This window comes from Populus euphratica, unplaced genomic scaffold (genome assembly GCF_000495115.2).
Source record: "Populus euphratica unplaced genomic scaffold, PopEup_1.0 scaffold142.1, whole genome shotgun sequence".
In the NCBI taxonomy this organism is placed as follows: Eukaryota; Viridiplantae; Streptophyta; class Magnoliopsida; order Malpighiales; family Salicaceae; genus Populus; species Populus euphratica.
Genome location: NW_011499936.1, coordinates 144,841 through 171,895, shown reverse-complemented (window position 1 = coordinate 171,895; position 27,055 = coordinate 144,841). Strand labels below are relative to the sequence as shown.

Below are 27,055 nucleotides of genomic sequence, written 5' to 3'. Positions count from 1 at the left end.
GGGGGGGTATATGCCTTGATTAATAAAAGTGAAGGGTTCGAAGTTTGATTTCATCATCTCATGTTGTTGCTAGTTTCAAAGAAGTTACCTTTTGAATGTTGCTGCTGACTAAATTACTTTCGATTTAGGCCCCATGATAATTAATTTACCTGGTAAGTTCTTAGCTAGCAACTTGAAGAGAGCTTATACCTCTCATTATAATTGAGGGGTTGGCATGCATCATGATCAGAATGAGAAGCTTCATCTTAATTCCTTGTTGCCTTTTCGTATAGGTTACTTAGTGTTGACCTTTACTAAGCTGTTCTTGCCTTCTCATTTAGGTTACTTAGCGTTGGCCTTTACTATTTCAAAGGTCTTGCCTTTTTGTATTTTTGTTATGTGTGTGTGTGTAGTTTACCTCTTGTATTATCAAAAAATACAGTTTACCTCTTTCTTTCTTTTTTATTTGATTCAGTATTTTCCTCTGCTAATGCTTATCATTAGTTTATATAACCTTCATAGATTCTTGAATGATTATCTGCATCCTGCGGGGTGCTGACTGATATATGAAGAATAGAGTTTCAAGTTGTCATTTTTATAATCCAAGTTAATTATTAGGTGTTTTTTTTTAAAAAAAGAATTTTCTCTTGTCATGGAATGTTTTGTATTATTTTTTAGTATCAGTTGTTGCTCAGTGAGTGGGATATTTATGAATATCTAAATTATTGAGCCGCTATATAGTTGTAGATGTGAAAGCTTATGTATGTAACTGAAATCGTTTGATGAGCAGTTTGTACCAAAACCAGTACGATCAGAAAGTTGGCAGCATCAATATGGGAAGCAAACATTCAAGGAATCAGGGTCATCATCATGATTCGTATTGTTATGGGGCTTCATCAAAATATCCAAGCACTTTATATTCAGCAAGTCATGCTGCTTATGATGGTGGAAGAAGCAAGCTGCAGTCAAGGTATTCAAGAAATGGTGACGATTACCATTCTCTTGAGCAGGTGAAAATGCTTCTCCTTTGCAGCTACTTACTATCTAATTAATTTAGATATCTGAGTTGTTGCCTCCTCATCCCCACTTTTTTGTGGCGCCCACACACACCTGCTACCATTAGAGGAATACAAGAGTTTTTCCTTCTGTATTTTTGAACATTGAGTTCATCTGGCCTCTAGAACTAGAAAAAGAAATAGTAAAACCTGATCGCACAACTTATGTAGGTTACGAAAGCTCTTGTGCAAGCTGGTCTGGAATCTTCCAACCTTATTGTAGGTATTGATTTTACCAAAAGCAATGAGTGGAGCGGCTCGCGGTCTTTCCATCATAAGAGCCTGCATCACCTTGGGGATTCTCTGAATCCGTATGAACAGGCAATTTCAATAATAGGAAGAACGTTGTCAGATTTCGATGAGGATAACCGCATCCCTTGTTTTGGCTTTGGTGATGGTGAGTCATCTATTACCTTTCTTGCTCAATGCAAGATGCATGGCATATTTATTCAGCAATTTGCTATTCCATACTGTTTTAGGGGCATAGAATGGACTGTTGTATCATTGAAGTCTTTAAATTCGTTTGCAGACACAACTCATGATAAAAAAGTCTTTAGCTTCTATCCAGATGATCAAGTATGCCATGGCTTTGAGGAAGTCCGGAGTCGTTACAGAAAATTAGTCCCCCATGTTCACTTAGCTGGTTAGTTTAAACGATTCTTCTTACATTGATCACGTAAAGTTTTCCTTTGACCTACTTCTGGTGAAAAATTTCTTGCGATGAGCCATGACAGGACCAACATCTTTTGCTCCAATCATTGAAACTGCTATTGAAATTGTGGACAATAGTGGTGGTCAGTATCATATTCTTCTGATCATTGCTGATGGACAGGTCAGTTCCTTCTACTTTGAAGTCTGCAGATGTAACCATTACCTCTTAAGAGTTTAAATCTTTCCCTGAAACGTTTTATTAATGCTCTTGACTGCATGATATGTCAGGTTACAAGACGTGTAGACACTGCTAATGGACAGTTAAGTCCCCAGGAGCAGAATACTACTAATGCCATTGTAAAAGCAAGGTATTAATATTCTAAAAAATTTATTTTTTCAACATTTTGCAGTTTGTGTTTAACAAAATCTGTATTTTTTTAATCCTTAATTTTGCAGTAATTATCCCTTGTCAATTGTGCTGGTTGGAGTTGGTGATGGACCATGGGACATGATGCATCAATTCGATGACAACATTCCTTGTCGGGCATTCGATAATTTTCAGGTTGAAATATTAACTTAGGGAACTTTGACAGAAGCTTCGATTATTTGAAGTCGAATTGATTGCTAATGCGTTGTTTGTTCAATGCAGTTTGTGAATTTCACAGAAATTATGTCGAAGCACATTCCCATGTCGAAGAAGGAGACAGAGTTTGCTCTGAATGCTTTAATGGAAATACCATCCCAATATAAAGCCACAATAGACCTCCAACTCTTAGGGTAATACGATATCCACTAACATTCAGCTTAGTAGTTGAAGTGTGTTCAAGTTTTCTTTCAATGATAGCCTGCACTCTCATCATCATCTCCTTGCAGCTTCCAAAGAGGTACTCCTGTAAGGAATATTGCTCTTCCTCCTCCACTTGGAAACAACTCGGTTAATTCCTGTCCCAAATATAGCAGCAATAATGCTTATTCCCCGTCTGCAGATCATTCTTCAGACAACAGGCGGGTAGATCTCATACTCTAGTCTTCTGAGATAACATGGAAGTTTTTCTCTTGGTTACCGAGTTTTTAAATGTTTCGTTATGCTTTGCAGCAATGTCCCTTGTGTTTATGCAATAAGAAAGATCTTGCATTCGGCTGCGGACATCAGGTAACCTAAAAACATGATGCATGGACCTAACATTGCCATCTCTTTCTTGACAATGGCTCGTTCTGATTTCCGCAAATCTTTTGCAGGCATGCTATGATTGTGGGAAATACTTGACGCGATGCCCTATTTGTCGAGCCTATATAACCACAGGGATAAAGCTGTGTGAGTAAGCTGAGCAGCAACTATAGTAGCGGAGACACCGAACCAAATTTACATACTAGTGTGATCATAAATGATAGAGGATAATCCGAAGAATTAAGAAGAGATTGGGTCTTAACTTATGCTTTTGTTTAATTTATTTGTGTCTTTTTTGGGAAGAAATTGATATATTGAAAGGGCTAACGGGAAGGTAGTAAAAAACAAGATACACAGAAGAAAAGCAAAAAAAAGAAAAGAAAAGAAAAGAAAATCACAAATATAGAAAGCAAATACAAAACGAAAAAAAGAAGAAAGAAAGCCAACAAATACATAATAAAAAAAGATCATCAAGATTAAAGGAGTTGATACACCATACTTAAAACCTTGATTTAGTGTTAGATCGATCTATAATATCTTCAGGCCTCATAATTAAAACAGTGTTAGTAGCTATGAAGAACTTATCTGTAGACTTTAGCCAATTTGAGAGACAATAAAGAATTAAGGAGAAACTATCTTTGAAGGCCGCAGTTCCATCATGGAAAATTACCTTGTTTCTTATAAGCCATATACTTTAGCTAACACAACAAGAAAGCATAGACTAAGCTTTACACTAGAATTTTTCGAAGATTAGGTTGGGCTATTAATGTAATAAATCATCCACACAGCAGGAAAGTCAACAACTAATACCTTACTAATCCAAGAATTTCATCCATTATTTCCACATTTGTTTACAATGGAGGAGAATATGATTTGAAGTCTTAATCTTATTTTCACAAAAAAAAATACAAAAGACTTGATCAACTAGGATTATATTACAGTAAAGTAAGGAATTAAGGAATTCTTAGTGCATAATATATTTTGAATAGCTAGCAAAGAAAAGATTGAACCTTAGAAGGGATCCATTTTTGTGATATCAAAGCCATAAAAGTTTTAAGTCCCGAATTCACAATTTTATCAATAAGTAAAGAACAAGTTTTAACTATATAACCTCCATTTGCTGATGAGGATGAAAAAATTTTATTTGAAGCTGTTGCTTTTAGCCTAAAGCTTTTTAGAGATGAGAGAAGGTAGACGACCTGTTCAGTTTTAAAAAGGAATAATTGTCTCCTCTTAGCAAGCTCCCACTTCCATTCCCTTTGCTCATAAATTTCCATATCAACAATTGTGGCATTCGATTTAGTAAAAAGAATATAAAGTCATAGATAATGACTTTTAATAGAAAGCTATTAAACCAAACATCAGACTAGAATCAAGTTAGAGAGTCATTCCTCACTACAAATCTGCAGTTATTGGCTAAAGTTGAAGAGACAGAGTCTATTGAAGTTATAAAGGATGTGATGTTCCTTCATATACAAGACAATCTTCTACTAAAAATAAAGAGACCATTTTCAAACAACACCTTGGATTTGTTGAATATTATCTTCTTTTATAGCTCATTACTAGGAAGATAGAGCCTCCAAATCCACTTAAAAAGCTTTCCTTTATTCTTAGTTATCAATGACCCAATCTTAAGACCACCCCTATCCTTATCTCTAACAACCATACTCCATTGAACTATGCAAATTTTTCTCATTCTAACACTTCTCGACCATAAGAATTTATGTTGGATAGAAGAAAGTAATAGACATACACCTTTTAACATAAGAAAGATGGACATGAAATACAAAGAAAGGGAGTTCGACGCACTTTTGATAAGGTAAGTGTGATCAACCATACTTAACATTCTCCCTTTCCATGAAGTGAGTTTTTTTTTAAAAAATTTATTAATGATGGGTTTCCATGTTAAAATCCTTCTAGAATTAGAACCCAAAGGCATTTTTAGGTAGCTACATGAAAGAGAATCATACCTGGAGCAAACTAATTTTGCAAAATCATCCAAACAAGAGTCATCAACACTGATTCTTATAACAGAGCTTTTAAATAAATTTATATGCAAGCCTGAGCATAGGACAAACCACCTTAAGACTCTTTTAACTGATTGTAGGGCATGCAAACTAGGTAGCATAAAGACAAGAGTGTCATCTGTATATTGTAGGTGACTTAAGTTATTAGAGCCAAAATCAATACCTCGAAAGATATTTGAAGCTGTCGCACGTTGAAAGAGAACAAATAAACCTTCAACAACAATATTAAAAAGAAAAGGCGATTGAGGATCACCTTTGCTAATATTGCGCCCCACTTTGAACTCTAAGGAAGGAGAGCTATTGACTAAGATTGATACCTCGCTAGTAGATAAGCAAAAGGAAATCCACCCTCTCTATTTAGCATCAAAACTCATGTAAGTCATCACCTCATCGATGCAATCCTATAGAACTAAATCAAAAGCTTTTTGGAAATCAACCTTGAATATGAGACCTGATCTTCGACTTCTTTTTACATTATAAACCACTTTATTTGCTATCATAAAACCAACAATACTTTGTTTGTCTGCTATATAAGCAGTTTGATTGTCACTAATCAAGCTGCCTATTACTTCCTTTAGTTTGATGGACAAAATCTTCACAATAATCTTGTAAATACTATGGATCAAACTAATGGGCGGTACTTTTAGAATTCTGAAGTAACCTTTTTTTTTTGCACCAATGTTTATTCTAACAATGGATCAAACTATTTTAGCTTTTATTAATTAGGTTTTATTTTTTATGTTTGATTTAATCATTATTGAGTATTTTATTTAGTGGACTATAAACTCAATTGTTTATTCTAGTTAAAGCTACAACATTTATGTCCTACTTTTTAAGAGTGTTAATGAATTGAATAAAAATTTACAAAGTTGCAGCAACTTCAGTGATTTTTAGCTTCTTCTTTTCTTTCTTATTAGGCTTCAAATCTTCTTTTGTTCCGCATCATATAGAAACTTGATAGGATGAGACGTTGTTGGATTAATGCTCAACTTCTATACAACTACAATTTAATTATTGGAGAACCTTTATACATATCTTAAATGGTAGTTGTTTTAGACATATACATAAACAAAAGGTTTCATTTACTCCCTTTAAGCATATATGTTCCACCTTGTAATTCTTTAAACTTTACAACTTTTTCAATGTTTTGAAAGACACGAAACATTCATAAATAATTTTTTATCCAGGCTAAGAAAATATTACAAAAATCTGGGACAAGATAGTGTAGAAATGGTAACTAAACTGGTCAAATATGTCCAGGATTATTCTGAACTACTATAGGTTTTTCTCTAGGATCAAGCTTTCCAAGTTTCAAAAGTAACACCAATTCCTACAAACAATGGACTACTAAGACTTAGCAACAACCTTCTTCTGAAGAATGGTGATTTTATTAGGGAGTTTTGATGATTCAGATGATGGCATTACTGGTCTTATTCAATTGAAAGGTATGAATGACAACAATATTGAGATAGCTAGCATCCTAGATTAGGTGTTACATCAAAGTTTGATAATTAGGAGAGAATGAATGATAGGCTTTAAGATTTGAGCTCTTTGATTTGGAACCTAGAAAACTGGCCAAATCTGACAAATTAGTCATACTAGCTAGATGATGCTAGCTATTTGAATCCTGAACCAACTAAAAAATAAGGCATAAGATCTTAAAGAAACCAATAAAAAAACCATAAAAAAAAAATCAAAAATTGAAGGCTAGTAACTGTGATGCTTCAACTTAGTGGCTCGGTATAATCAAAATTCTTAGAAAAAAACTAGATGAAATAATAATGGTTATAAATTCAATCATTATAATTAAATTGATCATACCAAATCACTTGTGGGATATCTGGACTAGTGAGCTCGTACTTATAATTCATGAAAGAAAAATTTCAAGCAAATCTCCACTACAACAGTTATGGATGTTAATGTAGACGCTCTAAAGTTAATCAATCGATTATCTACACGTGACATTGATATGTAAACATATTTAATTTTTAACAAAGACTTTATTTATCTTTAACATTCATCAAATATTTAATTAATGAATCCAAAGTAAAGATAAAGTTCAAAAGATAAAAATATTTTATAAAAAAAATTATAAAGTTATTATAATTATGAGATTCTTATTATATTAAAACATTGCTCATAAATGTTCTTAGTCACAGCTCTATTAAGGCTAAACATTAATTAAAGTCGTTGAGACTTGTACATATTATGTTCTTTTTGTTATGAAAGGAAGCAGTTATTGAGACTTATTTTCACAAAAATGATTATTAGATGACATGTAAACTAAATTGACTCGCTTGAGAATTCTATATTGAGAAATCAATTGTCTATGAAAATATTCATGCCACTGTTATGTAGGTAATCCTTAAACTTAAAATCACTAAGTTATCTTATATAGAAAATATTATACTTTGATCCTGCTACATGTTGTTTTAATTAAAGGTAACAAACATGTAGATATTGGGTATAGCATAAACTATATGAAGGTATTTGAGCAATTAAAAGAGGATTCATCACCCTAGACAAATCAAATAAAATATTTTATCTGTTCTAAAATAATATTGATTGTAAATTCTCGTGTAAGGTGAAATAAAATTTGAAAAGAGTTTCAAATCATATTTAAAGAATCAATGACTATGGTGTTAAGAACAATAGTGATTTAATAAAGTAGATATATTCCACATTATAATATCTAAATTAAAATATTATTAATAAACAAATAATAATTACACTAAGAAACTAGTCACTGAAATGTCAAGTCAAATTAGTTTTCTAATATTTTAGGATCATAAGATGTTGCTAGACATTGTACTTAATCTTTAAATATAAATTAATGATCAATTATTGTATTGATAATAAATTAGTTTATTTAATCCTATTTTATTTAGGATTGAAATGATATATGGGCCAACTTATTAGGGAACCTAATGGTCACACACATAAGAACTATTAGTTAGAAATTAAATTGAGATGATTAATCAAGTATAACTTGATTATAAATAAATTCTAAAAATTAAGGACTAGAATGCAATTTATACAAAGAATTATAATTATAGACCTAGGAAAAAAAATCAAGGACTTGATTGACTAAATTTCTAAAATCATCTTGAAATAATATATGTGATATTATTAATGGGGAAAATTGATATATTTTATTTATTTTTAGGGTTTTTAGGTTTTTCTAAGAATGTTATATCTCTTATTTTTTGTATAGTGCATAACACATAAAAAACATAAAAGAAAAGAGTTAGCTTTAAAAGACATAACAATCTCTCTCTCCTAAAAGGGCTTGAAAGATTCTTAATTAGAGGTTCGGGTATATTACCGTTAGAGGCTGGATACTTAAAAGACTTTTTATTTACGATAATCCAACCATTAAGTATTATTCAAAGACAAAAAGAACGCATGAGATTTAATTAATCTTTGTATAAACTTTAAACAACCCTGTATTATCTAACAGGATCTTAAGACTTCTAAAAAAAAATTTAAATTTATCATCTTCATTGCTTATACATGTTTTTATTTAAAAAAAAACCCCATAGTTAAACAAAAATAGAAAATGTTAACAAACTCCTACCATCAGTAGCTAGTAGCTACAAATAATGCCAAAAGATTTTAAATATTTCTACATGTTTTGCATAGATAATTGATTATGTGATATAAACCACATGACATTTCATTCTAGATATTTCACAACTCTTAATTCCTTTGACCCTTTCATTGGAGAAGTGTCGAACGTGTGCGGCATCACAGCGACCACCACTCTCGAAAAGTGTAAAGGTCTATCTAGGTAAAATATGGTATGACTAGGAATTCTTGTCTTTTTCATGAAAAAAAGAATAGAAGTTGTCACCTAGTATTTTCATTACTAAGAACCCTAACTGGTCATAGAGATGGGGTATGGAGACTGGTTGCGTAAAGTAAAGGTATTAGCACCTCATATACGCCCTAGCTAAAGTAAGCTGCATTGTTTTATTGTCTGACAAAATCTAAGATTTTGGTTGTGTTTCTAATTGTTGGTCCATTTAAAAGGTCAAGAAAAGCCATTTTCAATAAAAAGGTTCTTATCTTAATAGAGTAAAACCTAACTGTTCTAGCATTTCAAAAAAAAAAATATCTGAAATACATACGATGTGTAATGTTGAACCTCGGATACTAAAAGACAAACAAAATAAAATTTTTATGGTTTTTGAAATTTTAACCAATGTTCTCTTGACTTTAATAAACTGGTTATTAAAGTTAAAATACATGCTAAAATATTATTTATTGATATGAAAAACACAGTTTGATTTTTTAGCTTTGAGACACTTAGCCGTATGCACAAAAATATTATTTATTCTTAATTTTTTCTTGTATAGGAAGTTTTGATGAAAAAAGGTGTTTTAAAATCGGATTTTGTATTTTTAGCAACATAAAAATATGGTGATAATAATCAATATGAAAAAAAAAATACGTGAGAAAATTGTAAAATTCTAAAAAATATTTTTTATGTTTTTCTTTTAAAAAAAATTGGTCAAACCTCGTCCACCATTCTGAGTTGAGCATAACCCTGTCCATATACTATGGGCTGGGCTGATGTTGGAGCCCATAACCAAATAAGTTGGTTACTGTAAATAAGCACAATAACTAGCCAACTCTGCATTTGCTGCAGAATGTGGTTTATTCATGTTCTGCATGCAAATACAAACGAGGCTAATAAACAGGGAAGAGGGAGGTGCAGTTACCTAGAGCAGGGGTGACTGCTAGCGGCAGCGAAGGTGGTAGGGGTGGTGGTCACCCCTTATCTTCTTCTTTCTCTGTGTTTTTTTGCTCTGTTGTTTTTTTATTATTATTATTTCTGCTATCTTCATTTGTTTCTTTGCTCGGCACTGCCTATGGTGGTGTAGAAGAAAAGAAACAATGGCGTTGCCAGGCTAAAGGTGGCAGGCTATAGTGGTCTTCCTCTCTTCTCTTCTTTTTTTTTTCCTTGTTTTTTTCTTTTTTACTCCATGTTGTTTTCTTTCTTTTTTTTCTTCATCCTCTTTCCATTCTTTCAATCTCTATTTTTTTCTCTTGGGCTCCCCTTTTTTTTGTCCTTGTTCACCTGTATTTATAGGCAAGAACATGGGATAGATATGGACAGGAGGCCACTATGTAACCTCCCAACAACTGCCCTAGAAGGCACGTTTCCTCCATTTCTCCAACACATAAGAGGCCATAACTCAGCTTAACAAGTGGGTGTCCTTGGTCGGCATCATTTTTATGCTTTTTAGAGGAAGAAAGTTAGTGAAAAAATAAAGGAAGAAAAATATTCTTCTTTCCCTATGTCGCACGTACCCCGCGTGGTGGCGTTAATGAGTTTTCATCTTGTTTGCTTGATTTGAGTCTTGAAAATCAGCATCTAGTATTTGACTGAGGGTTATTAGGAAACCTAGATGTACTAGTCATTGTCAAATACTTGAGGGTAAAAGACTGATTGCGGCTAGGGAAGTTAATACACCCTACCTGAGATAAGTTACTTCATGATTTGATATGATTTAAAAAAAATTAAAATATTAATCAAATTCTTAAGGCTTTAATAAATTAGTTATTAAATCTCAAAATACATACATAAACATGTTCTTGTATTTTCATGACAAATATAACATAATTTTATTTATCCTTAAGATATTTAACTATATTCAATTTAAACACTTAATTCTTTTTTATCTTTTTGATTTTTATAATTCAATAACATACATAAAAAAAAAATACAAACACACACACATCTCTTTTTATTATGTTTTTCTCATCCACCCATATGTAATTACAAATAACAAAAATTTAAAATAAAACAAACAACACATTACACAAATAAAAAAAATTACATAATGCTTTGAATGAAGTTTGAATGATATTTGATTGAAAATAATTTAAGAATTAAATATTAAAATGTATTTAATTGAAGGATTATAATTTTAGTTTTAAAATGAAGTTAATTCATTAAATTTCTAAAATTATTTTTAAATAATTTATGAGGTAAATAGATATTTTAATATTTAATGGGTTTTTAGGATTACCGATAAGTATAAAGTTATGTCTATTATTTTTTGAAGGTTATTTATTAGATAAAAAAATTATATAGATCACAAAATAAAGAGCTAACACTCTAGACGTAGAAATTCATCTTTTTTAAATAGAAATTTAGAAGATTTTTTACTAATGGTTTGTGTGAATTACTGTTGTAGGCTGGACAATTAGACGACTTTTGGCTTATGATATTTCAACCTTTGAAAAATTATTCAAAATTAAAACAAATCTTTAAATAATAAATTCTTAAACTACTTTAGATTTGTCTAATAAGATTTTACAAACACTTAAATATTATTTGAATTTTTTTATTTTCACATCATAAATTACCATAACCAACAATAACATCGACATAACATAAACACCACAAGAAAGAAAGAAAGAAATTTCTAGCAAGAAAAGTTGGCCAAAATACTGACCAAGACATGAACTAGGATAGATACACGACCCATAAATTTCACATTATTTTTTCTCAGCCTGTACAATTTTTCCCTTTACATAAGAAAATCCTGACTTAAGCATTGTTATTGTCACGGGGGCGATGTCGTCTGGCGACGGCGGAGGCTCTCTGTCATGCTTCCTGTTGTGGGGTGTTGTGTGTTGGAAAAAATTAATTTTTTGAAAGTCACCTCCTAATATTATGGTCACTAGGAACTTATGGTTTGCGAGAGTCTGAGTAAGGGACTAGTTGTGCAGGGGGAAGACGCATCACCCCCAGTGCACTCTACCTAAGGTAAGCTACATTGTTGTTTAATTTTTTTTTTGGTTGGGTTGTTATTTATTAGTCTTATCTAAAGCTCAAGGCAGATCTCTCTTCATGAGAGAGTTTCTATCCTATCGGGTTAAATCTTAAGCGTTTTAAAGTCTAAATTTTAGCATCACACCTATCGGGTTAAATCTTAAGCGTTCTAAAGTCTAAATTTTAGCATCACATATATTTACACTTTGTATCTTTAATACCTAAGGGTATATTTTATCATATAATTTTACACCCACAAATATTAAAGTCTTCATCTGGATCCTAGAGAAAATTAGAAAAAAGATTTTTGATATTTTAGCCAAACCCTAATGAGTGATCATAAACTGGTTATGATATCCATTTTTGGGTTTTCAAAACATGAAAAATATGTAATTTTTTTTTAATGAAAACATGCTTGAAAAATTTCAGGATCGTATGCATGAAAATAATTTTTAAAAATAGAAATTGATTTAAAAGATTTTTTTGAAATTTTTTAAATTTTTTTGAAATATTATGGAGAAAACCAGATATTTTAATACTGGATTTGTATTTTACAGTATAAATATACAAACCAATCTTATGCAAAATTAATAGAAAAATATTTAAGAAAATCACAAAAAAAAATTAAAGGATTTTTGAATTTTTTTGAAATTATTTTCATTTTTTTAAAAAAGAGAAATATAATATATATATATATATATATATATATTAAATATTATTAAAACATGTGGGATGAGCCGACCTAGCTGACTGGGCTGAGCTCGGCCCTAAAAGAGGTGGGCCAACATTGAAGGAAGGCAACCTTGCGGAAGAGAAGGAGTTGTTGTTACTGGCCTGACGAGAAGTCGACGGAGGTTTTAGTGGAGCAAACAGTGGTGGTGTTGGCTGCTTGTGATGGAAGAAGAAAGAAGAAGAAGCAGAAAAAGGAAATCTAGAGAGGAGGGAAGGAGGACCTCGCGGTGGCTCTTAGTGGTTGGTAGGTGGTCTCCTATGGTGGAGCTGGTGGTGGATAGGCCGTTGGCGGCTTCGGTTGGTAGCTAGAACAGCGAAGAGAGAAGGGGAAAGAAAAACTACAGAAATGGGAAGAAAGGTTAATTTTTGATCGATTTTCTCCCCTCTCAGGCCATCAAATTCGCCTTTATTTATAGCTGGTGGAAGAGGGTAATCTCGTCTACACAAGGAAAAAAACTCAGCCCTTAATTCGATCGGGAAGCATCCCAACCGTTGGCTCAAACTGTGCCTCATGAGTTGTTTAATCTGCAGAAAAGACTGCTTGAGTTAGCTACTTTAGGCCGGTACCGGCACTATCTCGTCGCCATTTAGACTGAACTGTTCAATCAGTGCTGTAAAGAAACTATATGGGATCATTATCGTGCACTTTTTGTTAGATTTGATGAAGCAATGAAGCATTAAATATATCTAAAAAGTAGCCACCCGGGCAATATTTTCGGGCAAAATCGGGGAAGACAATGAACAGAGTCAAACAATGCGTCATCTAATTCCTTTTTTTTTCAAAACTGCGTCGTTTTGGATTAATTAGGGATTTTTAATGATTTTTAATCCAGCCCTCCATATTTCAATTGATTTCAATTAAACCCCTAATTAACCCTAAATTCTTGATTTAATGTAATTAAGCCCCTGGAGAACTTCAATTGGAACCCTGAAGTTACGCGCTTTTTACAATATGGTCCTTAGTATTGGATTTTGTCAATTGAACCCCTAATTAACCATAAATTCTTGATTTAATGTAATTAAGCCCCTGGAGAACTTCAATTGGAACCCTGAAGTTACGCGCTTTTTACAATATGGTCCTTAGTATTGGATTTTGTCAATTGAACCCCTAATTAACCACTAAACTTTTAATTTCTTCAATTTGGCCCTCAGTTTTTACCAATTAAGCCCCTAAATTATGGTGGATTTTGCAGATTGGTCCTTGATTTTGAATTTCTTCAATTTGGCCCTCAGTTTTTACCAATTAAGCCCCTAAATTATGGTGGATTTTGCAGATTGGTCCTTGATTTTGAATTTCTTCAATTTGGCCCTCAGTTTTTACCAATTAAGCCTCAAATAAAATTAATTTGACCCATTTTAAAGTATAATTAAGTCCTTACACTTAATTAAATCCTTCAATTGAACCCAAATTAATTCTTAAACATAATTAAAATTTAATTTGGCCTATGATTAAATTAAATTGGCCTATTAAAAATTTAATTATGTCCATGGACTTGATTTTTATGCAAATTCATCAGATAATTATTTAATTTGACCTTAAATTTGTATTTTTTTTATTTTGAGGCACAATGAGGTACAATTAGGCCTTGAATTTTCTCTAAATTGCAGCTTAATTTCCCAGTCTGCTTTCTCCATGTTGCCAACCATTATTTTATTTTTTATTTTTATTTTGCAAAAGAAACTTTTTTTTTTTTTTAAATAACCTAGAATTATATGTTCATCAAAGAACTTATTTTTTCAAAGCTAATCAAACTCATCAACAAAGCCATGAAAATTGTAATTATTGTGTAGATTTTTTAACAGTTCATCATATTCTATGAATGTTTAACACACCAAAATCATTCCACGCACATGCAAACTTCATCATTATCGACTTAAGGGTGGTCTGCTAAACCCATCATGGATACTGGCAAAGGAATAATAAAAATAAACAAAAATGCACACAGAAAGTCTCCTCTCTGACGGCTCACAGATTTCCAGTACTGTGTGGTTTAGTGCTCTCCATGGAAAGCGTAATGGCCCACCTTGTTCCTGAAAGCTCTGTGTGCGTGTGTGTTCAAGCACGCAGTGAAGCAAACAAATCTTCCAAGTCTTGATAAGGAGGCCGCTCATAGTCAGTGATGGCAGCTCGCTCATAGTTACTGAAAGCTCTGTGTGTGTGTGTGTGTTCAAGCATGCAGCGAAGCAAACAAATCTTCCAAGTCCTGATAAGGAAGCCAAATGAAGTCAGTGATGGCAGCTCGCCCATAGTTACTGAAATCAGTCAAACAATATATTAAGCTTAATAAAGGACAAAAAAATGCCTTACAGAACTGATAGACACTGCACTATTAGTTGATGAACAAGTACAAGTTCGCTGGCATGGTTTTTATTTAAAAATATATCAAAATAATATTTTAATATTTTATTTAAAAAAAACTCATTTTTAATATTATCATATTAAAACAATTTAAAATGTTAAAAAATAAAAATAATCAAAATTTACTGATGCAGCCCCAAACAGGAGCTAAAAAGTAATGAAAGAAGAAGAGACACCCCACTTGCTTATAAATTTCCAAGCGGCCTACGGAAAGTATATGCAACTTTGTGGTATAAATAGGATGTTAGACAGGATGCTCTAATGGTGGCTTTCATGGCTAACCTCCTCTTGGTGGCATCCTTTACCATTTGTGCTCATGCATGCAAGGCTCTTGTATGTTTATTATTAGAAAATTAATAAATACGATTAGGATACTGGGATGACTTTTATATATAGAATCTTACACTTTTGTATTTATCAGTAAACACTAATAAAAATATTCTCCTAATACCTACTAAAAAAATAACAAAAAGTATTATCGTGTGATTCAAAAAGATAAATTATATGATGATACGATATTTTTACCAAAAAATGACCAATAAAGTTACTAGAAAAATAATTTTATCGGTAATGCCATCAATGATATTTAATTTATGACCTGACGATTGATCCTCATCTCTCCCTCTCTTATCTCTTTTTTCCTTAAGTATATTTTTCTTCAACAAACAACCACCCCTCCCCTACAATCTCAACGCAATTCAACCTTTCACAACACTTAGTTTGTCAATAATGATGTTTTGATTCAAATTTTATTAAGAATTATCCACTTTAAGTAATCAAATTTTTTTTTTATTTGAACTCAATTTTAAAATTTTGATTTTTTATGCATACTTTTTCAGTATATGTATTTTATTTGGGTGTTTATTTGTTTTATAGTTTTTTTTACTTACAAATTTATTGTATGAATTTATTATTTGTACATGTTAGGGCTTGTTTTAGATTTTGTAAAATTGTATTTGTTTGTAGATTGATGAAACATATGTAGAATTTTTAACTTAGGTGTTTTGTGATGAAATAAATAATAATTTATTTACAGGTCAATTTTATATTTTTGTCAATTTTATTGTTGAGTTAAAATTTTCAGTAAATATGTAAAAATTTGAATTTGTGTAGATATTTGATAATGAATTAAAAGTACTATTAAAATAAATTGAATAAGTTTGAGCTAAATCAATATTTTTACAAATTATTTAGTTAATGTAGTTAATTAATACATATTGTCATCTTTATTTTTTATTGGTTTGATATAAGTAATGAAAAATTGTTCATAGATCTATAGAGATTCACCCCTAAGAGTTGTGGAGAATAGATTATTATAATAAGATTCAGAATTTTATTAGTAACACATTATCTAATCCAAGAAATATTAGTTAAGAGTATTAGATGTCGATGCAAAAGATATAAAAATAAAAGGTTTCTCGATCTAGATGTTGTAACGATGCATTTTCTACAGAAAGGGTTCATGATGAAATATATATATTAGTAAGCATATAAAGAACCGAATGTTCCTCAACTTCTAGTTTTAGGGATATGATAAGAATGAAATAGGGTCATACCAATCAATTTTCAACCATAAATGAAGAACCTAATGTGATTGCATAATTTATCTTGAAAATAATCGATATGGTCTTTCTAACACGATTGCACAACTCTTCAATAATAGGACAAACATTACCTTAGCAATGGGAATGGACGCGATCTTATTAAGGTAATAACCTTATAACTTTCTAGGGATGGAATAAACTTAGTACTCCTAGTGCGATTGCAAAACTTATCTTGGAATGGAATAATTCAGTCTTCCTAGTATGATTACATAATTTACCTTGGAATAAATCAATATAATCTCCCTAGTAGGATTGCACAACTCTCTGATGATAAGATAAACACTACCTTAATTACAAAAATAGATACAATCTTTCTAGGCCAAAAACCCCACAACCTTCCAATAATGGAATTGACTCACTCTTCTTGAAGTGATTGCATAATTTGACCTGAAAATGATTGATATGATTTCCCTAATGTGTAAGGGATATTTATGATGTATTAATAATGTGAAGAGAATATTTATCCATTTTCAATACTATCAAGGCAAGGTAACATTCTAGTCCCATCTCTCCATAAAAGTACAAGGTTCATGAACTATAAAAATTTTATGAATCTTTTAAATTAAGAGAAAACAGTTTATAATCTCTTCTTTCTCAATATTTTATAGCATATATATTTTTATATTCTATCTTTCTAAAATAATATTGTATTTTTTATCTAAAAATATATTTACTTAAATATCTGAGTTTTCAAATTTACAATATATATATATATATACCAACTATCTTGGCTTATAAGGTATTAGGTACCTTCTACCACCCATCTCGGCTATGGCTAAACAGAGGAATAGAAACTAACCAATTATTTGACAGATAAGCCCAGGTTTTAACCACCTTCCTTGTTGCTAGAATCTTCATTGAAAATCCCTACATCCTTGTCCAATTATTTCACTTGAGAGCTATAGGAAAATCTAGAGAGGCAGACAATATCTAAGACATAGCTAGCTTCAGAATTATTTAGTAGAAACTTCATTATATATATCGACATCAGGTTGGCTGCCAAACCCATCATGGATGGAAAAGGAATAATAATAATAATAAACTAAAAAACGCACACAGAAACTCTCCTCTCAAGGACTCACAGATTTCCAGTACTTTGGTTTAGTGCTCTCCATGCAAAGCGTAATGGCCCAACTTGTTTCTGATACTGTTTCTGTTAAAGCACCTAGTGGAGCAAACAAATCTTCCAAGTCTTGATAAGTCAGTGCCGGCAGCCCATAGTTACTGATTTTTCATCTAGATAGCTATTGAGACGAGTCATTCAATTTATTAAGCTTAATAAAGGACAAAAAAATGTCCATGCAGAACTGATAGGCACTACACTGCTACTAGTTAGTTAATGACACTAGCAGTACAAGCAAAAAAAGACACCCCACCTGCTCATAAATTTCCAAGCAGCCTAAGGAAAGTATATGCAAATTTGTGGTATAAATAGGATGTTATAAACAACGCTTCTCATTCCAAAATTATATGTATATTTTTCTTTGATACAAACTATATATTGTGCAAGCAAAGATGGTGAGAAAGGAAACTGTATCTGTGGCTTTCATGGCTAGCCTCCTCTTGGTGGCATCCTTCACCATTTGTGCACATGCAACTGAAGGTCCCCGTATGCTGGCATCTGAGAAAGTGTATTATCCTCAAGGTAATTTAAATTCACCATGCTTGCTTATCCTTCATGGTTGACTGCTTTTCCACTAATGTAATTCTTGATTATTTGAAGGTTGTCGCTGCTGCTTCTTTGTCGGAAGGATACCAAACATGCGCTGTGGAAAAGCATGCTGCACTAGCATTAGAGGAGAGAACTGCTGCATCGGAACATAAAAGACAATAAGGCGTGAATGTGGCATAATCCGTGTGTGAGTCTTGTGTTGCAGACCAAAATAAATTATAATATAAGCTGCAAATAATTGAAGTATTGGAGCATCATTCTGCAAGCTGCAGAAGTTCTTCAATATTCTTCTTCCTATTATAAACGAGAGGGCTCCGGCATTTGTAATTTTATCAGTATCCTGTAATAAAAGGATTTACCTTTGCAGTGTATTATCCTATCCTGTAATAAAAGGATTTACCTTTGCAGTGTATTATCCTAGAGGTAAACTAAATATCTTATGCCTGCTCATGGTATATTGTTGATTCTGTTTACTTTTGATCTTGTTGTACTCACGAGGTAAGCATCATTCATGATTATTTGAAGGTTGGCGCTGCTGCTGCAGACAAACATGCTGCAAAAGCCCTGCATCGAAACATAACAAAACAATGAGGTGTGAATGTGGAATGTGGCAGAATTAATGTGCTTGCTTACAGTCTTGTGTTGCATCGAAACATAACAAAACGAGTATCATTCTGCAAGTTTCAGAATTCTTCACCATTCTTCTGCCTTTCCAAATGAGAGGCTCTATCAGATGTGATTACCTTTTTGTAATCAAAGAATTTAACTTGGTAATAATAAATACCCGATGCAATGGGAATTTCTACTAAACTTGACATGCCTGGATCACAAATCAGAGTGCAAGCACATTAAATACATGATAAAATTCAAAGTATATAGAAAAAATAAGGTCAATATAATTTCAAGATTGGATAAATATCCAGTACATGAGTCTACTCTGTTTCCTACTCGATACGCTATCACATTTTGGACATATCCAAATAACTGTATTCTCTTGTCTATGTGCAATGATGCTTATAGTTCTTGAACAGGGGGGTGAGAAAAACCCATGCAAAGAAACTTCTCATAACATTAGAAAGAACCACACCCCCCCTAGGATAGAAGTCCAAATGGTGGTCCACCCATGACATGATCTGAAAGCTAATGAACTCTTATGATCATTCACTCCAACAGGGAACCTGCAATCACCAACTGATGGGTCTAGGAATGTCACCATACCAAGTCCATCGAAATCACAGCTTTGTGCATTTTGCATCTGGAGCTGATAGTAACTGTTGAATGCATATGAGATGTTTCCTTTTGCCCCAATTTCATTGCAAGATCCGCCATAATTAAGTGTTGTGCAATCGGCAGCACTGCAGGCTATTTTCAGGTGGTTGGCTACATTTGTTAGATCTTTTGAGGGGTCTGCCACACACCACCTTGATGGGAGATACTCGACATTCTTTGCATTCTGCAGTAACTTGTTACCCAAACCAAGGTTCAGTGCATATTTAGCCTGGCCATCAAACGAGAAAATCCCCCAGTGTCGTTCAAAGTTTCCTGGGAGTACACTCTTTGCTCCTTCATCAAGCAAAGCGAAAAGATAAATATCCATGGGAGGGGCATCTGGTCTCAGAGGGGTTCCTTTGTTACTCAATACATGTTTTATAAGTCCCTGGTTGAAAACCCTTGCTGCAGTGAGGTTTGCGCCAATGGCTCCATCAGTTGGCCAACCCACCTCGCCAATAACAATGGGCATTTGACCATATCCAAGTTTGTTGAGCGCTGCAACTAAAGTGTCGAAATTCCCATCAAAAGCATTGTAGTAAACATTAGACCCATCTGTAACAGGATGGGTACTCCCCTCAAAGAACGCATAATCTTGTGGAAAATCTGAGTTCCCATACAAGCTAAGAAATGGGTAGATATTCACAACAAAAGGTGAGCCGTTTGAGTTGAGGAAGGACACAAGTTGAGTCATAATCTGAGTTAGTTCAGGTCGGAATGCCCCTTGAGAAGGAAGAGAAGACTCATAAGCATCAGCATTGCAAGGAACTACTAGCTTTACATAACTAGCTAGATTTGCTTTCACCAGAGACTGTTGTAGATTGAGCAGAGCAGGGACAACGAAAGATTGAAATTGACCTGAATAACTTGTGAGGAATGGTTCATTTCCTACAGCAACGTACCTGTCATTGTATGGTATACGAGAGCATCGCATGAGAAATACAGAAAAACTCCTGATATACGTAGAACATTACAAGCAAATCCCACATTTTAACAAATGCAGTAATCCGAATTCTGAACATGCATAAATGCACTCTAGGTTATGAAAGTATTGGTCTGCAACCTATGCAATTCCATGGGTGAGAAGATTCTTAGCTCAATCCAAGCTATCTGGTCTCATTCCTAAAATCTTACACATTACTGAAACAAAATAGCTATTCATGGATGGTTAGGTGCCATATCAGTTCTAATTCCTAAAGGTATCTCACGAGCAATGTGTCTAGATTCTAGGAAGAGGAGCTATTCGAGAAGCTTGCTATTTGGCATGGCAACCCACAATTTCACAGACAAAAAAACTCTTTGTCAAGGAGGTACAACACACCTCAGCTGTATAGGACCATTAGAAGTTCAAACTGTGGTACTGGTATCATGAAGTTGCAATTACTAAAGATTCTGCATTATTAGTGATGAACATGTTACTAATCAAAAGGGCCTTTGGGTTTCTACTGAATTATTGATTCGCCTTCCACAAGGAATTGCCTTTCCAATCCCAAGCCAAGTTTGGTTTCTAATGAATTCTGTGATGGATTCGCAACATATTTAGAGAAAACTTAAGGGTTTTTTCCTTCTTTCTTATTTTTTTTTCTTAAGAAAAAGGAAGTAAGGTCTATATCCCAATACAAATCCCATAGATAATTGTATCTCTGGTTGCACTATTAGCTAAGATGTACCAACTTTGCCTGGTAGCAACCCTAATGCTCCTTTTTGAGAAGTACCTCACAACCTTTACTCATAGGCACCTCTACATTTGGCAAGGAACCCAACTCAACAACATACAAACATTAACATGGCACTGCCTTGCACTTATCCATCTCAATTCACTCAAGATTTAAAAGGAAATAAAAGCCAAGATCCAGATGAAAGAATAAAAAGGCCTTTTCCTTTTCATTTCATTCCCAACTCCTGTAAGAAATTAAATTGACCCAAAAAGGCAAAAACAACAAAACTTAAACAAGGAAGAGAGGGGGAGAGTGAAAGAGAATAACCTTATATCAGCACCACCTTTAACAACATATCTAGACACATTTTGCCTAACCCACAAATCAGAAGCATCAGTTGAAGAGCTAATAGCAGCCAACATCTCATTAGGAACCCCAACCATGACTTCAATCCCACTCCCCATTAAAGCAGTAAGCGCCCCTGGGTCTGCATCAAACAACTTCACTTTCTTTATCTTGTTGTCTTTCAACAGATCCACCACAGTTGAAGGCTTCAACCTGTGAAATGAGATTGTCCCCCAGTTGACTCCTATTGCTGATTCTCCTGGAAATGACCCTGATAGTAGTATGATTGCTGGCACAAGATAAAGCAGAGTTCTTGATAATCTTGACATTTTGTTCGTCCAAGAAAGGAGAGAGCTCTAAGGGTTTCCTTCAATACCATTCATTGAGGGGGGGCTTCAATACCATTCATTGATGGGGGGGAGAGAGGGAGATGTGATGGGACAGATATAGGAAACTTGAAACGGTTTCTGTGGTGAGCGGGTAGAGAGCGGCAACCACCACTTATATAGTAAGAACCTGCCGGAGAATATCTTAATTTGTTAGATATTTTAGTTTACTTTCCGCAATGCCTTCATGACCCCCCAATTTTTAGTTTTGTTTTTCAAATTAGCACCTTAATTAAAAAATTTGATAGAATAATACTATTCAAAAAACATTCGATAAAAGTAGTGTATTTTCGCTTCGTAAGCGCAATTTTTAATAAATATTATTGTTCCCAAATGACCCATTTTAAGATTTATAAAAATACCCTTCCATAAAACAATCTGCACTCATAACGCAGTTGTGTCACTCTTCTCCACCCTCTCCCTGTAGGCATCCGCCGTCTCTTTTCCTCAAGAACCCATCTCTGTTTAGATCCAAAACAGGGTATCTCTCTGATCCCAAATGGAAAAATCTTGATTTGTACGTCCCCACCCTCCCTATTGCTTCTCTTTCTTTAATCTGTCTTTTGAGCAAGGGACGGGCGTGCGGACTCTACTGTGGGCAGTGCCCTTGATATATTGGGGTAACTTGCCAGGCAAAGATGTTGTCTTTGATGGTTTGCTTCCTTGTCATTGCTGTGTTTGTTTCATTTGGTCTTTGAAATTTCTCAGATCTTTATAGATGATGCATGAAGACCGCAAAGGATTCCTAGCTGTTTCTTGTTTCCTTGCTGCATTGATTAATAAATCTATGGAGTGTATTGATTAACAAATAATTTTAAATTTATAATCAAGACAAATCACCCTAAATATTTGAAGTTAAAACAAAAAAAAAGTAGATTTATTTAATGATTAGACCACCTCAGAAAGTTGGAATTAAAGAACAGTCAAGTGCTGTATTGGTAATTGTGAGATGGATAGAGTGTTATGAAGGCTCTATGGTGATGATAGGACAGCTTACCAAAGAAATTTTGATTTTGAAGAGTAAAATAGTAGTTAACTAATTAAACATCTACAACAACGAGGTTAAGGACGTTGGATGTCATTTGAGGCCTTGAAGCCTAATATTGTAATAAACCGACTTTCTGGACACACTTTTCCACTGCCTACTAGACCACCTTCCAAGTCCCAAGTTTTACGTCCCAGGTGTGGATTTTGGACACTGGTGATCATAGGGGGATGTTCATGTTGTCGGCTGCCTCGTGTCATGAGGTGGCTCGTGCTTACTTGCAAATTGTCTCTCCCTTTCATCATGGGCATCCAATTCCATGCAAGCAGAAGGGCTTACAGCCTAAACTTTGTTATGCCCATTGAAAGGCCATGTGCGAGAGAGCTAGAAAGTATAAATTAGTAGAAGAAATGCTAACTGGCTACTACAGGATTATACTCTTTGGGGAGATTGTCTCTGTATGAAAGTTGGCAAGTGAACCTTTCTTTATCTCTTCACTAAAGTTTCAAGCTTTTTGGAAACTTGGGGGAAAGCAGAAACATTGTTTTCAGAGGGCTACTGGCCACGTATAAGAGATTCTTGATTCTTACGCAGTCACAGTCTATATGGCACCAATTAAGGAATTGCTTCGTCTTTCTTTATAAAAGAGTGTCGAAGTAAGATCATCCCTGATTTGCTCATACAGCACAATCAAACACGCCTTTCTTTTTTCTTTCTAGGATCCTTCCCTTTTTCTTTCTTTGCTTCTTCTTAATGGAATGAATTTCATTGGGCACTTCCATATAGAATAAAAAAGGCTTTGCTTGATTCTAGTTCCGTGTAAGCTCTTAGTCACTGCACATGATGATCACTTCTTAATGCGAACATGACTTTGCGGGTTTACAAAGATTCATCAAAGCAGATTGACATGCATGGCCCCAAAATCCCACAATCGATGATTAAAGAGAACATGATTGTATGTCATGAAATTAAGAGTTAATTCAATAATTAGAGAAAAATCATTGCAGTAACTTTAGCATATAGCCTATGCACACAAAAACCAAATCCATTATCTCAACTTGGTTGGCAAAGTCCCAATTGGTTCAACAAAGTGGGACCATATGACCGTCCACAAACAAGCAAATAAGGAAAGCTCACACCAGCCATGACAGAGCCAGTTAATGAAGGGGGGGAAAACTGTGTGGTCGTTTCAGCTTTGCAGGTTCATATTTCCGGTGAGCATTAGTGAAATATTCATGCCCGCTAACATCTCTCACCATCAATATGTAATTGAACTCAAGTTTTATTAGCATACAGAACATAGGGTCTAAGCTGTAAAGGTGGTATTTGTGTGATAGACAGACAGGTGGGTTTGTCTTAAATTAACCCTTTCATTTTCTTTCAAGGACCCTTCCTTTTTCTTGGCCCTTCTTGATGGATTAAAGAGTTTCGACTGGGCACCTCCATGTATATGTGGAACAATAGAAGCTTGTTTCAAGCTGCATGTAAGCTCATAGCCAGTTCACTTGATGATTACATAGACGTTTTCCAAAGATTCATAAAAGCAAATAGAGAAGTGATTACCTTTCCTGAAAAATAAAAAAGGTGATGTTTCAATGATTAAATTAGTGAAATCTATATATCAACGCAAAACTTCAGCAAATTAAATAGCTTTTACAAACACACAAAAATAATAATAATAATAATAATAATAATAATAATAATAAAACACCATTAATTCCTGACCACACCATGCAAGCATGCACGGACAAGCAATGTTTAGGGAATGAACTCGGATTTTATTAGCAAACATAGTAGAGAGTGATTTTATTAGCATACACTTGAATGACGTTTAGGGCTTGACAAAATCAGGCTGATTGGTAACAGATCTCACCCATGCCCATTTATGGTCTTTTATGTTAACTTCATTCCTAGCATGAGCAACCTCTTCCACTGGGATATATGCATAATTTCCATTGATAAGACCAGGGACAAATCCAGTGTATCCTGCCATTACACCGTGAATTGCCGAGTATGCTACAAGAGTGCAATACAAGTTATCTGTAGCATTTGCGGGCACTGCCCTGATCATGTATGTGGGATCTATGTACTTCACTGTGAACAACTCGTTTGCATGGTCTCTTGTCCACCAGTTCTTAAGCTCTGACTTTATCCACGCACCAAAGTCTAAGAACACTAAGTTGCCGGACTCATCCCTCTCTTCTTTTTGGGCCTCTGTTCTTGGTATCATATCCTGCCCAGCTCCCTCGGCAACAACTAGGACTGCATGTCCGTTCTCTTTCAGTCGTTTTTCCAGAAACTCAAACAATCCTCCTTCTCCTTCCAAGTAAAAATCGATTTCAGGAATTAAACAGCAATCCACATCACGGCTGCTCAATGTGGCATGGAGGGCTATGTGACCTGTGCTTCGACCCATTAACTTCACCAGGCCAATACCATTAACTGCACTCTCAGCCTCAATATGAGCTGCATTGATTGCTTGCTGAGCCATCTCGACTGCTGTCTGAAATCCAAATGATCTATCAATGATGCCAATATCATTGTCAACTGTTTTGGGAATTCCAGCAACCGCAACATTTAGTTTTCGACGTTGAATTTCATTGAATATGTTCACAGCTCCACGCATTGTTCCATCTCCTCCAATTATATACACCTATCCATAAGCAAGTGAAATAATGAAGAAAGGAAAGACCCTGACTAGCATCATTTCTTAAGCACAACATGGTAATAAACAAGAATTAAAGAATAAGTCATAATGCAAGTTGCTAACGAAGAAGCCATCTAGCTTTTCAACAGACAGAACAGAGAAAAAGACCCATCTCTCTGGACAACAAAGAGGACAGTTCACTAATTTATGATTTCCTTTTCAAGAACTCGCTTAAATGACCAATACATATCCCTCTTTTGATTTTGTCAAAAGACTCGTTAAATGAGAGGCATCAAACAATGTTCAACTGATTTGTTGAAAAAGACTGTCAATTTCCATAAACCTACTAAAGGCTGAAGTTTTTAATGTTCCATTCAATGAAATTTCAAGAATTTCTCATCAAGCTTTGGGTGTCAGGTGTCAATCAAACTAGGCAAACATTTACAATTCTAGGGACACTTTATGAAACTTTCTCCAGGTTATGCACAGACCATTACATTTTTTATGGACTTTTGGAGCAGGGACCATGCATTGCTCCTCTCCAACCCTAAAATGGATATTGTTTTCAGATAATAACAACAACCAAAAAGCACAGGCTTTGAGAATGGAGATGGTTCAATTGAAGACTTCTTCACATAGTTGTTCTCTCACAAGTTCATTTGCAGTAAAAGTCTAATCATTTCCCCTCGAAACCACAAAAAAGGCAATGACTTTGCTATCATAAGGCAAAGCCAAAAGTAGTTTTTGCCAAATAAGATGAAACTCAAAAGGCTTTCAAAATGCTACCTAACTACTGCACTAATTGAATTGATGGGGCAAGGTAACAACACATCAATGATCCATAATGGACTCAATCATGAATTAGCTTGTGGAATGAAAGCATGTGATGTGGCACATATGCTCTAATTTCTAATTCAGAAGATTTCCTACCGAATCAAGTAACTTTATTATTGGAAGGTACCAATTAAGCGTACCAAAGAGTAGCCAACTTGATCATGATCACAAGTCACAACATCGAAAAAGTAAACCATTAGCAAAGAAAATTATAACATGGAGTCAAAATTTAGAGAAATAACCTGATTAAAACCGTGATGTTCAATGGCATCCACAATTTTATTAAGATCAAAACCACCTCTGGAGGTCTCAAGAGCTGTACCACCCAGTTTGTGCCAATTATGCACAAGCTTTGGATTAAGCTCAATAGGGTCTCTAGAATAAAACCCTCTATAACCAGCTGTCACCCCATAAATCTGACGCACTCCATACATCTCCCACAGCCCAACAACAAGTTCCCTGATCACTGTATTCATGCCAGGACACAGTCCCCCACATGTAACAATGGCAGCTTTGATATCTTTTGGCTCAAAAAAGACTTGCCAGCGCGGACCAGCTCTGTTGTAAGCCACTTGGGGTGAGTGCGAACTCACAGCTTCACTGTCAGCAGACAAGTCTAAGATGATCTTGCCAAGGACTACTTCAGATTGACCGATGTAAAAGCCTGCTGGTGGGTGATATAATGTATTATTTTCCAAAGGGTTTGGTAGTGGTTTAAGGTTTGGAAGATAGTCTGTTAAGTGAGGCAGTTTTTGGAGGTGTATGGAGCATGGGGAGGAGGGGTTTTCTGGGATTTTTGCAGTGTTTAGATTGGTGGCTTCTGGTGATGAAAGGGCCATTTTTTATTTTATTTTTTTGCAGTGGTGGTTGTGGGAGTGGCAGCAGTGGCGGTGGTTT

General features: G+C 34.3%; 3 protein-coding genes and 1 long non-coding RNA gene across 10 annotated transcripts in view; 2 read left to right on the top strand and 2 right to left on the bottom strand.

Moving 5' to 3' along the window:
- Positions 1 to 54: 54 nt before the first annotated feature.
- LOC105136457 (E3 ubiquitin-protein ligase RGLG2-like) lies at positions 55 to 3,240 on the top strand. 6 transcript variants are annotated; one of them, XM_011041812.1, is made up of 11 exons: positions 55 to 152; positions 770 to 989; positions 1,206 to 1,431; positions 1,564 to 1,677; positions 1,769 to 1,866; positions 1,974 to 2,053; positions 2,142 to 2,247; positions 2,335 to 2,462; positions 2,559 to 2,694; positions 2,782 to 2,838; positions 2,925 to 3,115. In XM_011041812.1, exons 2-11 carry the CDS (start codon positions 813 to 815, stop codon positions 3,006 to 3,008), a joined length of 1,206 nt encoding a protein of 401 aa, XP_011040114.1. In that variant the 5' UTR covers positions 55 to 152; positions 770 to 812; the 3' UTR covers positions 3,009 to 3,115. The 6 variants fall into 6 exon arrangements, with proteins under 6 accessions (XP_011040114.1, XP_011040116.1, XP_011040113.1 ...); XM_011041814.1 differs by lacking the exon at positions 55 to 152 and adding an exon at positions 257 to 272; XM_011041811.1 differs by lacking the exon at positions 55 to 152 and adding an exon at positions 276 to 352.
- Positions 3,241 to 17,683: 14,443 nt separating this feature from the next.
- LOC105136455 (uncharacterized) lies at positions 17,684 to 18,444 on the top strand. The gene is made up of 2 exons (XR_844344.1): positions 17,684 to 18,007; positions 18,086 to 18,444. It is a non-coding gene; the product is annotated as an uncharacterized LOC105136455 (long non-coding RNA).
- LOC105136456 (glucan endo-1,3-beta-glucosidase 5-like) lies at positions 18,281 to 21,698 on the bottom strand. 2 transcript variants are annotated; one of them, XR_844345.1, is made up of 4 exons: positions 21,289 to 21,698; positions 19,013 to 20,205; positions 18,819 to 18,856; positions 18,281 to 18,598 (listed from the first exon to the last, which is right to left on the bottom strand). XR_844345.1 is itself a non-coding variant. In XM_011041809.1 (2 exons), the coding sequence occupies exons 1-2, from the start codon at positions 21,633 to 21,635 to the stop codon at positions 19,098 to 19,100; spliced, it is 1,455 nt and encodes a 484-aa protein (XP_011040111.1). In that variant the 5' UTR covers positions 21,636 to 21,698; the 3' UTR covers positions 18,834 to 19,097. The 2 variants fall into 2 exon arrangements, 1 of the variants encoding a protein (XP_011040111.1); XM_011041809.1 differs by lacking the exon at positions 18,281 to 18,598 and having other exon boundaries at positions 18,834 to 20,205.
- A 2,659-nt stretch (positions 21,699 to 24,357) lies between these two features.
- PFK2 (phosphofructokinase 2) overlaps positions 24,358 to 27,055 on the bottom strand; it is a 2,812-nt gene continuing 114 nt past the window's right edge. Inside the window, exons 1-2 of the mRNA XM_011041808.1 lie at positions 26,401 to 27,055; positions 24,358 to 25,330 (exon numbers count right to left, since the gene is read on the bottom strand). The exon at positions 26,401 to 27,055 is cut by the window's right edge and continues 114 nt beyond it. Of these exons, the coding sequence (XP_011040110.1) occupies positions 24,509 to 25,330; positions 26,401 to 26,997 (1,419 nt within the window). The 5' untranslated portion in view covers positions 26,998 to 27,055 and the 3' untranslated portion in view covers positions 24,358 to 24,508. The remainder of the gene's footprint in view (positions 25,331 to 26,400) is intronic.

Bases quoted from the DNA above. Each gene is read 5' to 3' on its own strand.
- LOC105136457 (XM_011041812.1), top strand. From the start codon at position 813: ATGGGAAGCAAACATTCAAGGAATCAGGGTCATCATCATGATTCGTAT. The intron at 1,432-1,563 runs GTGAGTCATCTA...ATTCGTTTGCAG, and splicing joins TTGTTTTGGCTTTGGTGATG to ACACAACTCATGATAAAAAA. The intron at 2,463-2,558 runs GTAATACGATAT...ATCTCCTTGCAG, and splicing joins ATAGACCTCCAACTCTTAGG to CTTCCAAAGAGGTACTCCTG.
- LOC105136456 (XM_011041809.1), bottom strand. From the start codon at position 21,635: ATGTCAAGATTATCAAGAACTCTGCTTTATCTTGTGCCAGCAATCATA. The intron at 20,206-21,288 runs GTTATTCTCTTT...ATACAATGACAG, and splicing joins AAAGGTGGTGCTGATATAAG to GTACGTTGCTGTAGGAAATG.